This window comes from Chiroxiphia lanceolata, chromosome 10 (genome assembly GCF_009829145.1).
Source record: "Chiroxiphia lanceolata isolate bChiLan1 chromosome 10, bChiLan1.pri, whole genome shotgun sequence".
In the NCBI taxonomy this organism is placed as follows: Eukaryota; Metazoa; Chordata; class Aves; order Passeriformes; family Pipridae; genus Chiroxiphia; species Chiroxiphia lanceolata.
The window spans coordinates 932572-945101 of NC_045646.1; the positions used below are offsets into that span (position 1 = coordinate 932572).

Here is a 12530-nt window from a genome sequence, read left to right on the forward strand (position 1 = left end):
GCTCCCAGGGGGGCCCTGTCTGACCTGCTGGTTGTGTTTCCCAGGCACTTTATGGCACAACCTCGGAGACGGCCGTTTGGCGCCGCTGTGCCAATTATGTCAACGGCAACATGGAGAACGCCGTGGGACAGCTCTACGTGGAGGAGGCCTTTGCTGGAGACAGCAAACACGTGGTAAAGCTCTGAGCAAACCCGGCCCAAGTGCCATCAAAGTGTCACCTCATCCTCACCTGCCCTGCACTTCTTGACACTGCTTTGATTGCACTTTCTACTACCCTGTAATCAACGTGGGTTTGATCTCTCAGTTTTTATTAAAGTGTGAATAACAGTTAGTACAAAGTTTTAAAAATTGAAGTTTCTGTTAAAGTAACATGAAATGCTGCACATCCCCTGGAGGGAGAGAGGCAGCTGCCTGCAGGTCCCTCAGTGGCACACCAGCAGAGCATGTCCCAGGAGCAGCACTCACTGACTCCAGCAGTCACTGCTGCTCTTGGAGACTGACACCATTCACACCTTGCCATAGTGGGCCACAGGGACAACTGCCTATTTCTGGTTGCCTTCAGTCCCCCAGAATAGTGCTGAAAATGACCCTGAAGTGAAGCCTGAGGTGACTCTGATCCCCCCTGGAATCCCGGTGTAACCCAGCCCATTCTGGGGGTTCTCACATACCCCACAGTGCCCTCAGATGCACTGTGTCCAGTGGGGTGTCTGTCAGGTTTTGGTGACCTGCAGGACTCAGCTGCTTTGCCTGGTGAGCTCCTGCCCTTCCAGGACAGGCTGAACGTGCTCCGTGCCTGGAGCCACAGGTTTTACCTGTGAGCCCACACCAAGAGGGGCTGCAATAATCAAACTATGGCTGGGCAAAAGTAACATCATTTTCTGTGCATTTGTAACACTCTGGTGGTTTTTCCCAGGTTGAGGAAATGATTGCAGATATACGTGATGTTTTTATAAAAACCTTGGATGAACTTTCCTGGATGGATGCAGAGACCAAAAAGAGAGCAGAACAAAAAGTAAGCTCTGTCTTAAATATTGGTAATGTGTACTTCTATAAAAATCAGTATGCCAGTTGTTTGTCCTGACAGACATAAGCAGTAACTCTATCACATTCAAATGCACATACATCTGTGTTTATATAGGCACAGCAGCTTACAGATTTCATGGAGAGGGGCACAAAAATAGGAGAAATCTGTAGACAAGATTAAGATCTTTCAGACAAATCAGTAATTAAAGGGGGAGATGATAAATATCTACAGGAAAGCAATACTGAAAATGGCAAGGAATGATTTGTGGTGATTTGACCAGCTACCAGGAGCAGCCACAAACTAGTGCTTTCAATGAATAAAAAATGCAAACCAAACCTATATATAATTAAAATGCCGTGGTTTCTGCAGCCACTTTCATATTGCCTTGATTATATAATTTATGACTGATTCAAATCATGGCTGGATTTGCTCTGAGTATCAAACTCTTTTGTCCCCAGGCAAGAGCAATCAGAGAGAGGATTGGTTACCCCGACGAGATCGTGACAGATGACAACAAGCTCAACAGTGAGTACGAGGAGGTGAGTGACAGCCTGCCCAGGCCTGCAGAGCCCAGCACTGGCTGCAGGGATGCACAGACACACAACTCACCCCTGGGTTCCTTCCCACTCCAGCTCACCAAACTGGGAGCTGCTGGTTTCAGGCAGGCAGCTCCCACAGCTTAAGGTCAACACCAACAGCTGCTGAACTCCACTCAAAACATGTATATAAAGAGGGAATAAAGAGCTCTGGAAAAAAGCTGCTACCACATCTCCAGCTACAGTATCAACTCTGTGGCAGAGCAGGGCACTGCAAACCCAGGTCTAACTGCAGAGCAAAAAATACTGTTAAGAATGTGTTCCTTAGCTCATCATGCTTAGGGCTACATTTCCCTGATCCATGTAGCTTCTATTCCAAATAGTACCACCACCACTAACTCCTCCCCCTTTCTTTTTAGTTGGACTACAAAGAAGAGGAATACTTTGAAAACATTATTCAAAATTTAGTATTTACCCAGAAGAAAAGGTTGAAAAAGCTCAGAGAAAAGGTGGACAAAGAGGAGTGAGTATTTAATATCACTGTGTCTAGTCTTTTATCCAGTTTGCCCAGGAGAAGGTACCTTCCAACCTCAGTTATTCTGTAATTCTGTTACATGGTTTCTGGGTTTATTCTAGTAATCATTAACTCTGCCATTAAGAACTGAAATTCTAACATTTGTTCTTCTGGTGTTACCAGGTGGATAAGTGGAGCTGCTGTTGTCAATGCTTTTTACTCAGCAAGTAGAAATCAGATAGGTAAGGTTTACCAACTTACTAGTGGGATACAGATTTAAATGGCCAAATTATTTTTATATGTATGTATGTGTGTGTCTTTAAAATTAAGAAGTGAAGCAATCTTGATACTACAAATTTGAGTATAAAGATTTCTAATGTCAGCCTGTCCAAAACCATCCATGGTTAAAAATAACTCAACATAGAAAAGAGAGCATTAAACTGCCTTTAAAGAAATAAACCCCATCCATCTAGCTACAGATTAGAACCACGTGGAGGTCCTGGGGTTTCTCCTCTCGTGAACCCTCCCGGCTCCCCTCACAGTGCTGCAAGTCTTGCAAGAGTCACAAAACATTTCACAACATTAATTATGCCTCTCAATACTTCTGTCATCTCCATTCTGCAGTGTTGCCATTCACGTCCCAGCCTGCAGGGTCCTTCCTGAGCCATCAGTGAGGTACCAGGAGCCACATGTAACTCCTGAAAACAAGGCTACAAAGATGGAAAACCTTTGGCCTGCAGGGCCCCGTGCAGAAAGAAAACAATATTATTTCTTGATGTGAGCATTTAGCACAGAAACCCGCTCAGAAGGCTTTGTGTCAAATAGGTTTGTTCAGTAATTCACAGGAATCAGGAAGACTGAAGCTGGTGACTGGCAGTTAATGTGAGCCATAAATCCTTACCTCATCCTTTAGCTATGGCATGCACGGGATAATTAAAGCAGTCTGATCTTTAGAGTGATGTCTGAATTAGTTAGCACTAGGCTTAAGGAAAATCTCTGAAGAGCAGTTCTGTGCATGATGTGTAGGAAACTTAGAGCCCTGTTCTGACATTTGAACATGGTCTGATCTGCACCATCCCACCAGCACTCGGACCATGAGGAAGCCACTCAGGTTCCAAAGCCCAGCTGAGGGGCTGCTGCTCGGGCACCCAGGAGTGTTCCCTCAATGCTTTCTGACACAACATCAGAACACCTGCACATCTAGTTCCAGCCAAACCAGCAATGGAACAGACCTGCTGTGGCAGCAATTTGCACAGCACAATTGGGTTTTTTTCTAAGCTGTTTATTATTTACCAATTTTCTCATGGTTCTTTCTCCTCTTGAGAGGAGAACTGAACTCCCAGTTCAGTTCTTGCCTTTCAGCATAAACCCCTAGAACTGAACTGGGTTTATGCTGAAAGGTGAGATTTCTTTCTCTTGCTGTGTGAGAACTGTCACCTAATTCTTCTTTTCTGTTCAAGTTCTGTAGAGTTACATCCATCTCCTTCCCAGTGAGTGTTAACACTTTGTATTGCTGCAGTGGGCAGAGGTGCAGGGAAAAGGCACAGAACAGAATATTTTATAGTATTTTACTATTCTTCATTTATAAAAAGATCAGAATTGCAACATGATTTCTTTTTTACTGAATTGCTTCTTACAAGCCTAGAAAAACGAGCACAGAAATGGGTGAGAAGAACTGCTTTGTTCCAGTTCTCTCATTGCCAGCTTGGCCTATTTTTATTGATTCTAGTGGGAGTTACTGGCATTTTCAGAGGAAGAATAAATTCCTGTCTCTGAGATTGATTTTTGATGGAGGCAACGATCAAATAACTTATTCTTGCAGGGGAACACCTTCCCACTTTTCATCATGATGTGAGGTTTATTTAATGATGAGACAGGAGTCTGAGAATGCCAAGTGATGGGAATTGGAACAAACTACTCTTTTTGCAAAGTAAAACAGTAACAAAGCAAAAGCTGATCGTGCTTTTGAAATGTGTGAAGAGGAGAGCAGTCCTGCTGCTCCGTTCCTGCAGTCCCACAGCCATTCCCAGGTGCCAGCTCATTGCTGCTGTTGGATCTGCAGGAACAGCCGTGGCGTTGGCTGAAGCCAGCAATGGTGTGTCCCCAGTGACAGGGTGGCAGGCAGGGCCCTGACCATGTTGTGGGTTTTTTGCAGTCTTCCCTGCAGGCATTTTGCAGCCCCCTTTCTTCAGTGCCTCCCAGCCCAAGTCCCTGAACTACGGCGGGATAGGGATGGTCATCGGGCACGAGATCACCCACGGCTTCGACGACAACGGTAAGGGCTGAGCTGCTGACAGACACCCAGGGCACAGGGGGCACATCTTCCAGGGCCTGACCCTTCCAGAGAGCACAGGCAAGACAGAGGAATGTCCACATGTAACAGCAAATCTGGACTTCTGAGGCATGACTGTACTGTTCTCCTAAACCCACAGTCCAAAGGGTCTGACTGACTCACTCCCCTCCTTATTGTACCAAACCCTCTTTTCCCATATCCATAATTGTTTAATGTATCATTGCAGGCAGGAATTTCAATGAGAACGGAGACCTGGTGGACTGGTGGACAGAGGAGTCAGCAACCAACTTCAAGGAGCTGTCCCAGTGCATGGTGTACCAGTATGGGAACTTCTCCTGGGACCTGGCCGGGGGACAGAACGTACGGCACGTTTATGTGACACCCCCACTCTGCTCTAAGTGGCAAATGCAAGCCACAAGAAGCAATTCTCTCCATTCTCTGCCTATTTTTTTAGAGCCTGACAATATATTCCATCATGCAGAACAGGGAGCAGATCAAACTCCCCACCCTGAGGTTTCCCTAACCCATATGTTGAAGTGTTGGCACTCAGAGAGAGCCCAGTAAAAACAGAGCAGAAAATGTCAACATATTTTTCTGACATTTTTTCACACACTAAGTTCAACCTAAGTATGATTCTAGATTTTGCAGCTTTGACTATCAAAACCCAATATAGTGGGCTAGAGGTTGAAAATATGATTTTTTTAAAAACAAAATCAGAGATTCCCCATTACCAAAGCTTCATCATCTTTAGTGATACTTGACTGACTTAGGAACACCAGCTAAATAGAGATCTTCTATGTATCTGGATACCAAAAAGCTTCCTAACTTGCCTAATACCCAGGAAAATACCTTCTAGCAGGTTTGCTGATGTCTGTTAACAGATAATTTCAGCTCTTTGGAGTTTTGATTTTAACTTCTTCTCTAGACTGTACAGGCTCTGTCCACTTCCTCTAACTGGAACTGTACCAGGAACTGAAGATGAAAGACAGGGAGAAAAGAGGAAGAATAAGTGACCAGTGACTAAGCAGCAGAGAATCTGGGTGACAGAGATACAGAGCCTCCAAAGCTGCCTGCAGGGGAAGAGAGAGGATTAGGGAAAACAGTATCCACATGGATTTTGAGACAAGGGAGACAAATACTTTCCAGAGATGTTAACCTAATCTGCTAAACCTTCAGATTTTAAAGGAATTCTTGCCTTTAGAAGGTGAAGAATGCACAGTTTGGTGCTAAGAGGTCCTGAATGAGCTCTGTTTTTCAGAAAACTGTAATTTTCCTTTCTATTTTACAGCTCAGTGGAATCAACACACTGGGAGAAAACATTGCTGATAATGGGGGTGTGAGACAAGCATACAAGGTAAGAAGTCCAGTTTTTTATTTCAGCTGAAACTGTCAGAGATTAAGAAAATTGGTTGCAGAGCCTTTGAAGAAGAACCACAATTTCTGTGTGAGGGACAGGACCAGAGCTACTGAGCCATGAGGCAGGGATTGAAACTACTGGCTAATTCTGGTATTTCTTTCATCCTGTCAGTCCTGTTAGGCTACATATTACCTGTTCCTAGTGCACTCTTTTTCAGCTGATTTCCATTTTGCACTTTTTCCTTTGTGAATAAAGAATGTGTAGAATGAAAACATTCCCTGAATCCTACTTGGACCATCACCTGACTGAAATGCTGATACCCAGCAACTGTCTGCCTCTGGCTGCCTTTTTCACCAGCTTTTTCATGGCAGGAAGGAGGGACAGAATGACTTTCTTCTGCCCCATAAACGTGAAACACTTTGCTGTTCATCCTGTACAGGTGACTTGGGCCCCCTGTACAGGTACCCAAAGATGTCAGTGACATCTGGACTCCTTGTGCTAAGCCTTCCACGGGAGCTTGGATGCTTTCTGGCCTTCCTTTCATTCTCTTCCTGAAGCAGATGCTGGACTCTCCAGACTGGCCAGCTTTGAGACTGACAGCCAAAGAGACAGAGGTTCTGTTTGTGAGCATGGTTTGGAAGAGAGTAGCTTCTCTATCAGCTTGTTATTCACAAATGTGATGGTTGCAAACCTAACAACATGATCCTCCCTCTCCTTCCCTGAACACCTTGACAACTGAGTGCTGTCACTGCTCAACAAAGAGCCTCCTGGACACATGGCCCAACTCACACTTGTCCAAGTTACCAACACAGCTTCTGCAAGGAAAGCCCTCAGCAACTTCCTTCACTGGAAATGAACATGTTTGAGGACAAAAACAATTATTAATGAGAGTTTTAAGAATGACCTGGAAGCTTAAAAGAGGCATCAGACTTAGTAGATTAGTCTGATCTTCACAAGTGTTCACTGGAACACTTGTGCAAAATGCAAAGCCATGAAAGGGGATACTCCTTCTGAAAGGAATGGGAGTAGCCAGAGTAAAATCAGGTCAGAAGTATTAAAAATTATTACGACCTCATATAAATAGTAAAAAAGGTCCAGAAGGAATCTGGAGAGGTCTCTGGTCCACCCCCTCTCCAGCAGGTAGAATGAACCATTCCTGTGTCCTGCAGACACCCCACAGGAGCCGTCCCGCTCCCTCCTCGCGCCCTCCCGGTGCCATCCCGGCTTTGCTTCCCACAGTGCAGACAGAGCAATCCGCTCCTTTCTTTCCTGTGACCTTTTACATATTTGAAGACTTACATGCTTCAAGGCCCAGACTTCTCTTCTTTAGACTAAACAAACCCAATTCTTTCAATCTTTCCTCATAGGTCATGTTTGCTAGACCTCTGCTCGTTCTTGCTGCTTTCTTCTGGACCATCTCCAGTTGGTCCACATCTTTCTTGAAGGGCAGTGCCCAAAACTGGACAGAGCGCTCCAGCTGAGCCCTGCCCAGTGCCAAGTGGAGTAGAAGGATTACTTCATGGATCTCATCTAAGCCCCTCCTGTTTATACATCCCTGTAGGACACTTGCCTTTTTTGCAGAGCTCTGGCGCTGTTGGCTCTCGTTCAGCTGTTATCCGCTGAAACTTCCAGAGCCTTTTCCATGGACCTGCTCTCTGCTCACTCCTCAGCTGCACTTGGGCAGTGATTGGCTTTACTGGGGCGGTACCTTGGCCCTGACTTCAGGCAGAACATTTCTGCAGCCCCTTTCCTCAGCAGTGGCACACGAACAGCACATCGCTGCCACGCGGCCCCACAGGGAACACGAAAGCAGCTGCTCCTACCGGAGAAAGGTTTTAAAGTCTTCTGCAACTCGCTCAAAAAACCCAACCCAACAAAACCACAACGGAAAAAAAATCTCCTTTTCAAAATGCAGCATTAGATAATTGATACCACAGTCCTGAGAAATGGCCCTGTGCTTTAAGGTGGCATGTGTGGGATGGATGGCCAAGGAGTCCATGATTAATTATGTCAGAGAACTCACGTTCCTCCTTGTCATCATTTCATTCTGATTATCTGGGCTGGAAATTTTAACATTTCTATTCACTTCATTCTACAGGCCTATGAAAACTATGTGAAAAAGCATGGAAAAGAAAAACTTCTTCCTGGTCTCGACATGAACCACAAGCAGCTGTTTTTCCTGAATTTCGCACAGGTATCCCTTCCTTCTTGGCTGAGGCTTTGAAAAATCACCTAAGCAACACTTATCAGTAAGTCAGAAAGGGCAGGCTGACTCCCATGGCTTTACTGAGAGCTGGCAGAGCTGAGCAGTGTTCACTGCAGAGCAGGGAAAAAGTCTCATTAGGTGATTTTTATCTTCCCTCCTAAGTCTGGTAGAGAGTTTCTTGTGCCCAAGTGCCTTTGTCTGAGGACAACAACATACTTTTTTTAACAAAATACACTTTTTTTCCTCTATGTTCTCATGTGACATTTATTCTCGTGCCATGAATTGCTTCACAGTTAAATGACAGCAGGTGTCTTGCTGTGCAGTCTTAGGGCTGACAGTGCTTTTCCCTGTTACCTGTGCAGGTGTGGTGTGGAACGTACAGACCAGAATATGCCGTGAACTCCATCAAGACGGACGTGCACAGCCCGGGCAAATTCAGGTGAGCACACCCCTGTCCTGAGTGCAACTCCCAGTGCACCCCAGCTCTTTGCTGTGGACTGCAAGGACCTGCCCAGAGCTGGGCTGCACCTCCCAGGGCAGGGTTAACACACCCCCAGCTACAGGCAGAGCACACTGCAGGTGGCTGGGAGGAGACAGACAGACTGCCCCTCTCCCAGCCCAGCACAGCCCTGTGCTGCACAAACAGGCACAGCCTTTCCCAGGAAGCTCCACCGGCAGAGAAAGGATGAGGGAGAGTTGTCCTCATCCTTGAAATGATACAAGTTAATTCTGTCCACACTGTGGAGCAGCTTTGAACAGGCACCACCACAGACACAAACACATCACCTGGCTGTCACCAGACAAGCATGATTGTTACAGCAGAGTCTCAGTGACTGTGTCTGGAATCCAGGGCTCTTCCAGAAGTCCCCTGGCTCCCTCCATAGCTCCTGAGAGGGTTCTCATAGACCAAAGGCTGTGGATGGACCTTTGTCCTGCACTGAAGTCCCAGTACAATCAGTGGAAGATCGTGGCCCTTGCTCCGTGACAAGCCCGTGTGCTGTGGTGCAAGAGCAAACAGGTACTTTGTGCCTGCTGTGCCCTGCCAGCCTTCTCAGGGTCAGGTGGGCTCAGCTCAGTAGAGCCATGCAGGAAATGTGGCTGCTCAGGGTGGAAGCCTTTGGGCCAGACTAGCATCTTTTCTTTTCTCTGAAGCCAGAGCAGCCTATTCATCAGCAGAGTAACAGGGTTTGTGCTCTGACAAACCTGTTTGGTCAAGTGCCATGGGCTCAGGAACAGTGCAGCCAGCACAGCATCTGCTGGCTCTGGAAGGCTGAGTCATCTCCAGACTTCACGTCCACAATGGCCGAGTTCTCTCCCAATACAATCCACTACATTAATTCCAGTATCTTTCTTTCAACGGCTTTTCACCAAAGAATTATCTTGTTTATCCCACATACTCAAACACTTAGTGAAAGCAGCGACTGTTCCCTCAGTGCTCCTTGCCTGGCTCTCAGTGTGGGTGGTTTGTGCTCCCTGGGATCTCTCCCGAGGCAGTTTGTGCCCTACAGTCCTTCCTGTCTGGTCCCTGTGCTAACGAGGCTCCAGGGGCTCTCCAGAGCCTCCCTGCAGATCTGATCTGGAAGAGGCACAAGGCCTTTGGAGTTCACTAGTTCAGCATCTCTGTGTAACTGTATTTGGGTGTACCTTGGATATATTACACTGTGTTGTGCTGTCTGTACCTTGGTAGGGAAGGCTATAAACTCTATTTGGAATGACACAAGTGTTAATGAGAAACCACAAACACTTTCAGAATGTGAAGTCATTTTCAGGATGGGGCCTCACAAGAGCTCTAAAACAGAAGTGTGTCAGTACACGAGACCTTCCCACAAAATTGATGCCTAATGACATACTACTGAAGTGTCACCAAGGCTCCCATTGCATCTTTATTAATTATTATTTGGGGGTGGGATGGGCCGTTTAACACGGGCTGCACTGACTGCAGGCTGTTTCTCCTTCCATGCAGGACAGGCCGCTCCTCATAAAACTTGCTAATTGCACAGTACAATTTTAGTTAATGGGTTCACAACTGGACAGGGAGAATGTTTGTTCCAGTAGGAAAATCAGGAGTTAACAGAAAGATGCCTTTGATCAGGTAATCATCAAAAGCAAGTGAAGGACAACGTACCTGAGTGTTAACATGCAAAATGAAAACACAGCAAGCACAATAAGAGCCCTTGACCTGTATCTGCTCAGGTACCAAATCCCTGTAGTTCTGGGGATATCAGTAAATCAAGCAGGATTCTTATCCCACTGCTGTTTTGTGTAAGTAGAATTTTAGTACACCCCAAATACTTTTTGCTCTGTTTTGGCACAATCCCATTTTAGCAGTTCCAGTCCTTCCAGGCAGTGAAGCACAGCTTCACCAAAATGCATGACTTGTTCAATAATCCTGTTTCTGTGCCACCCCCTGTTCACTGCTGGCTCCCAGGACCAGTGGGCAAGAGTCACTTTTGGTCCTGTAGAGACAAACTGATGCAAGTGTCAACTGCTGAACTTCACCTCAGATTTTGTGAGCATGTCCTGCTTCTGTCCAGTCTAATGGTTAAGATTATCCACAGAACAACCACAAATTACTCAAACAAACAGTTCTTTAAAGAACTCCTGGTCCACAGTCATTGTCCACCAGTACCCGTATGTGACATTGAAGCTGAAATGGTTGTCCTCCATAGGTGTGTGCTGCCATATTCCCACTCCTGAAGGACTGAGCAGCTCTTAGCAGATCTATTCACACATGTTCACAATTACACATATCAAATCAGCCTGAGCTGGAATGGCCTCATATTCACTTGAAGGCTGTTGTTTGTACAAATCTTTTTGCCAGAAAACTCATTCACTGGAACATCTGTGGACAATGCCTAGAGAAGCAGTAGGATCTCAGCTAAAACTTGCCTGGTGTCAAAATGTAAATGAACATTCACTGACAAGTTACACCACAGCCCTCGACCTCAGGGTCTTGTTTTCCCTTCACCAAGGAACTTGTCAGCAAAATGTAGCCGAAAAAACCTTCAGTGAAAACTGCAGACAAGCAAGAAACCTCTTCCAGCTGAAATAAATAGGCTGTGAGGGCCAGTAATGAGGAAGGGACAGGGCCTGTATTTTGGAGGTTGCAATAAGGGCCATACAAACTGGCAAGAGAAAACACAGCCACTGCTGGAGGGGAAATGAAGCCTCAGAGCTCAGCAATAAGGGTGTTCCCCACCGGTGTGAGTTGACGCAAACTGATGCAAACAAACCAAATTACAAAATATGGGTCGTGTTGTTTGAAACAAACAAAGGCAAGGAGCAATGACAAGCTGTTGTTTTGTTTCAAAGGGTCCTCGGATCACTGCAGAACTCTCCAGAGTTTTCTGAAGCCTTTTCCTGCACCACAGAAGACAACATGGATCCTGCTACGAAGTGCCGCGTTTGGTGACAGACTGCAAACCTCCCATCCCAAGGAGCTCTCCAGGAAAAGAGACACTTTCAGCCGATTTTGAGAAGGGGAGGAGGGAAGAAAACTGAGGGGAATATGCTAGAGTAGTCACTGTAATTGTTGGTAAACATGCAAACCCCAAATCATCACCCACCAAAGCATCCCAGGAGGACTAAGGCAGCCCTGAGCTGCTGTAGCTGACTGGCTGCCTCTCCCCCACGAACCCTGTAGGATCCAACTCACTGACCATGTACAGCAACAGGCACTGCAGTTTAACCCTGTTCCCCACAGCCAGTGGCTTTCTGGATTCATTCTGAGGTGTCAAAGTATAACCCGTGATCTCCCAGAGGTCAGTGAGTGCCCAGTTCTGGCCAGGGGAGGAAGGAGATGCTCAGTAACACACGGCTTTAGCCATCATAACACGATGGAGAAACGACAGTTCATAGCCCAGTGTCAGACTTTGTACCCTCTGCTGTTATGGGAAATCTGCTCTACCAAATGTTTCATCTTTACTTGAAACCATTTATACAAGAGGAGTCCAAAGACCTGCTGTACTTAAATAACTTCTCACTAATTACTCCAGCGTGTATTACCTGATGTCACTATTTACAACAGTTTATTTACTGCTTTCCAGCCCAAGTGAAATTGTAGGTAATTTAATTTTCAAACCTATAATCTGTAAGATTGTGATCAAAGACCCTTTCACAGTTTTCTAAGCTTTTTCTTGCTTTCTCTAAAGTTGCTCTTTTTAAAAGTTTCTAGTAATGTATAAATCATAGTTTTATATTTAAATCTGAGCTACACTTTTGACTTGAAGTATTGTAATATATTTTATCAGTGGCTGCATAGAACTGGGAAATTTGAGTAAAGCATGGTATTGGGCAATAAGATAAAGCCTCCAGAACTGAGTTCTCCAATGGAGTGCACTGATATTGGAGTTTTCAGGCTGATTTCTCAGTGCTTAGAGTCTGATCCTGCACATAACTTGTACGTGTTCTGGTCGATGTCAGGCCTCACACCAGGAAATCTGCACAGCTGATCACAAGGAGGAGCTTTAAGTAAGAGGGTAAAAGGCTTTAAATCTGCAATGATATGTATTAAACATCCTCATGCAGATTGCAAAGGAACTTGCTGCTTTGTGTATCAAAGCAAAGACATTACCAAACCAAGTACCAGATACCTCAGATG

The 12530-nt window shown here is 45.6% G+C and overlaps 1 protein-coding gene and 1 long non-coding RNA gene across 3 annotated transcripts in view; one reads left to right on the forward strand and one right to left on the reverse strand.

The window, feature by feature from the left end:
* The window catches only part of MME (membrane metalloendopeptidase), a 29646-nt gene extending 17390 nt beyond the window's left edge, over positions 1-12256 (forward strand). For both annotated transcript variants that reach the window (XM_032698485.1, XM_032698484.1), the window contains exons 13-23: positions 45-173; positions 914-1012; positions 1483-1563; positions 1980-2083; positions 2258-2316; positions 4230-4349; positions 4594-4727; positions 5656-5721; positions 7823-7918; positions 8293-8369; positions 11243-12256. In XM_032698485.1, the coding sequence (XP_032554376.1) occupies positions 45-173; positions 914-1012; positions 1483-1563; positions 1980-2083; positions 2258-2316; positions 4230-4349; positions 4594-4727; positions 5656-5721; positions 7823-7918; positions 8293-8369; positions 11243-11342 (1065 nt within the window). In that variant the 3' untranslated portion in view covers positions 11343-12256. The remainder of the gene's footprint in view (positions 1-44; positions 174-913; positions 1013-1482; positions 1564-1979; positions 2084-2257; positions 2317-4229; positions 4350-4593; positions 4728-5655; positions 5722-7822; positions 7919-8292; positions 8370-11242) is intronic.
* The window catches only part of LOC116791957, a 41399-nt gene that overhangs the window by 27689 nt on the left and 1180 nt on the right, over positions 1-12530 (reverse strand). The gene's annotated exons all lie outside the window — the stretch shown is intronic.